Raw genomic sequence first — 3,891 nt, forward strand, 5'->3', positions numbered from 1 at the left:
GGCCGAGTGGTATTTAAGGTGGAAAATAACGGGTGGGAAGATCCACTTGCAACTCAAATGAACTACCACTTGCTACTCAAATTAAGTACTATTTTAAGTTGTAAGCTAACAAAAGTTGCTAAAAAAATTCTAAATGAAATTTAGATTTTTGGGTTGCTAGGTATTTATATTTACCGTTGATAAATAACGGGTACCGGGTTGATAACTTGTAAACAAAAAAAGAGTCGCTACATATTTTAAATTAAATTAAATTTTTAGGGTTGATATTTATTTTATATTTACCATTGATAAATTGCGGCCCACCGGGTTGATAGCTTGTAAACTAAAAGAGAGTCACTAAAATATTCTAAATGAAATACTTTTTAGGGTTATTATTTATTTTATATTTACAGCTTGATAAATAACGAGGCACCAGGTTGATAGCTTGTAAAATAAAAAAATATTCGCTTAAATATTCTAAATGAAATACTTTTTTAGGGTTGGTAGTTATTTATAATTACCATTAATAAATAACGGAGCACCGGGTTGATAACTTGTAAACTAAAAAGAGTCGTCAAAATATTCGAAATGAAGCTAGATTTTTAGGATTGGTAGTTATTTATATTTACTGTTGATAAATAATAGGACACCGGGTTGATAGCTTCTAAACTAAAAAAATCGCTAAAACGTTTATAATAAAATTAACTTTGGGGTCGATAATTTTATACATTTACCGTTGATCACTCAAGTACGGATGGGTTGATTATTCAAACAGAGAGGATTGATAACTTTTAGCCCGAAAAAAAGTTTCTCGAAACATATCAACATGGGTGCTAGTTTTGAAGATCTCGTCGTGACGGATTTATTGGTGAAAGCGAATCTTAATTTGGAGTTGTCGTTTGAAAGTTAAAACGTTTTGAATTTTCAAATTTGGAAAAGATTCCGACGACATCGCAGATTCGTCTATTTTGTGCATGCATGCAGAATTTTTCTCAATAGCCTCGCATCAGGTTGATAATTTTATACATTTACCGTTGATCACTCAAATACGGAGGGGTTGATTTATTCAGATAGAGAGGGTTGATAACTTTTAGCCCGAAAAAAAGTTTCTCGAAACATATCAACATGGGTGCTAGTTTTGAAGATCTCATCGAGACGGATTTATAGGTGAAAGCGAATATTAATTTGGAGTTGTCGTTTGAAAGTTAAAACGTTTTGAATTTACAAATTTGGAAAAGATTTCGCTGACATCAGCAGATTCGTCTATTTGTGCATGCATGCAGAACTTTCCTTCAATAGCCTGCACCAGGTTGATAATTTTATACATTTACCGTTGATCACTCAAGTACGGAGGGGTTGATTATTCAGATAGAGAGGGTTGATAACTTTTAGCCCGAAAAAAAGTTTCTCGAAACATATCAACATGGGTGCTAGTTTTGAAGATCTCGTCGGGACCAACGCATTGGTGAAAACAGATCTTAATTTGGAGTTGTCGTTTGTGAGATAAAACGTTTTGAATTTTCAAATTTGGAAAAGATTCCGCTGACATCAGCAGATTCGTCTATTCTACGTACGTACATGCGAACTTTCACTCAATAGCCGCACTATGTTGATAATTTTATATATTCACCGTTGATCACTCAAGTACGGAGGGGTTGATTATTCAAGATAGAGAGAGTTGATAACTTTTAGCCTGAAAAAAAAATTTGTCGAAACATATAAACATGGGTGCTAGTTTTGAAGATCTCGACGAGACCGACTTATAGGTGAAAACAGATCTTAAATCGGAGTTGTCGTTTGTGAGATAAAATGTTTTGAATTTTCGAATTGAGAAAGATTCTCGACTTTACGTCATCGATTTGTTCCCTTCACGTACATGCGTAACTTTCCTGAAATAGGATATACTACAGTCCAAAATATTCCTAAAATGGAAAAAAAATTATGTCCTAAACCGATCGCTCAATTTGCTTTCGATCGCTAGCTAGGATAGCCCCATACAAATACATACTGAACTTGATGAGTGCACCAATAGCAGTGTTATATGGATAACATCACACCTATGTTTCATCAGGTATAGTTTGTTCACTTGCTCACGATTTCGATAGGCAGGTTGTAGTCCGGCTCTGCTTTCTGGCACGAGGGCTGCTGCTCCTGCCAACCCTGCTGCTGGTGCGCATCCACCATGTTCACCTTGCCACGTCGAACCATCACGCTGCCGCAGCTCGACACGTTCGCGCCGCCGCACCGGTCGACGCGCACGGCGCCGCACCGGCTGACGTCCGCGGACCGGCACCGGTCGATGCCGAGCGCGCCGCACCAGTCGGCGCGCGCCTCGCGGCACCGCCCCAGCGTCACCTCCGAGCAGCTGCCCACCTCGGCCTCCCTGCACCGCCCGACGCGCAGCTCGCCGGCGCCGTGCACGCGCGCTGCGCCCTTGCACCTCCGGATGGAGACCGTGCCCGCGCGCTCCACGTCCGCGGAACGGCACCGCCGCACGGCCACCTCGGTCGCCCCGTCGACGCGCACCGCGTCGCACTTGTGGAACGACACGGCGCCGCACGCCTCGGCCGCCGCGAAGCCGCACCTGTGGAAGCGGACGTTGCCGCCTCCGCCGCCGCGCACCACCACGTGCTGGAGCCTGCTCACCTCGAGGACGCCCGGGCTGACCACGGTGAGCGTGCCGCCGTTGCACCGCTGCACGCCCTCGTGGATGGTCGTCTCGGCGCCGTCGACGACCACGACGAACTGGTGGTGGACTGCTGTGGCGGAGGGAACGGCGTTCGGGTCCACTGCCACCATTTTGTCTTCGCTCCGGCTTGTGCTGACTGCTGAGTAGTTGGAGCTTGGAAGGCGAAGGTATTATACACGGCCATGTGTTTGCTTAAGGGCTAAGGTAGCAACAAGTTAGTCACCGACTTGCTGTCAGATGAGCACCCTCGATTGAGATGGGTTGTTTGGAATTGCATTTTGCATTCAGTGTTGAGTCTGTCAAAATAGGTACCGGCCAACGGGTACTGCCCAACTGTAAACAATAATCACGGGTGATTGAGTTGTCTACGCCACGCAAAGGAATAGGGCTAGCCGAGAATCTTTAAAAAATTGCTTTCAAAATTATGAAAAGAGATATCCCTTTTTGAAGAACTACTCCTATGTTATTGTTGTGCTTACGTAAAATATTGCATGTCTACTTACATATGGACGTAAAGTTATACTCCCTTCGATCCGAAAAAAATATCGGATCCATTAGTACGATGTCATTTTGCAAAAGATATAATGGAGCTGAGCCACTGGTTGATATCCCAAATCACGAATTGATGAAGAGAAGGATGAGGGAGATGGGAAAAAAGAGGGAGAAAACACCAAAACACAAAACACAACTCACACACCTAGATGCAAACCGAATTTAATCTTCTTAACTCGGTTAACTAAGCCAATAGAATCATCCAAGGAGAGACCAAGAGGTACAATCCTTGGATGAGAGATAGGTGTTGAGATCTAACACAAGGGTATGAGAGAGAGAGAGAGAGAGATCCACTAGAATCACTCATAAACAAGCATCAAATTACATAGATACCCTTGAATAGAGATAGCCTTGAATACATAGGAAATATTATCCTAGAGGTAGAGGAGCAAAAGCTCAAGTGGATAATCCCAAAACTATGTCTAATCTCAGATTTGGGCGCCCATGAGGTATATATAGTACGTAGAAATTATAAGGCAAGATGTAGTTTGAATTGCAGGAATCGACGAGTTTCGATAGTAAAACCGGCACTGCCGGACTGTGCGCCGCAATGGTTCCGGCGTGGAGGCCGGTGGAGGTTCCGGTTTACCGAAACTGCATACTGTAAGCGGTTCCGGCTTATCCGGTTTGGTTCCGTCGCAGGGTCCACTGTGTATGGATTGTAGACTAAT

General features: G+C 43.5%; 1 protein-coding gene across 1 annotated transcript; it reads right to left on the minus strand.

Annotated features, from left to right (window-relative positions):
• Positions 1-1,981: 1,981 nt before the first annotated feature.
• LOC124682941 lies at positions 1,982-2,854 on the minus strand. The gene has a single exon (XM_047217538.1). It carries the CDS (start codon positions 2,776-2,778, stop codon positions 2,062-2,064), a length of 717 nt encoding a protein of 238 aa, XP_047073494.1. The 5' UTR covers positions 2,779-2,854; the 3' UTR covers positions 1,982-2,061.
• Positions 2,855-3,891: the final 1,037 nt, after the last annotated feature.

Source organism: Lolium rigidum, chromosome 1 (genome assembly GCF_022539505.1).
Source record: "Lolium rigidum isolate FL_2022 chromosome 1, APGP_CSIRO_Lrig_0.1, whole genome shotgun sequence".
Classification (NCBI taxonomy): domain Eukaryota; kingdom Viridiplantae; phylum Streptophyta; class Magnoliopsida; order Poales; family Poaceae; genus Lolium; species Lolium rigidum.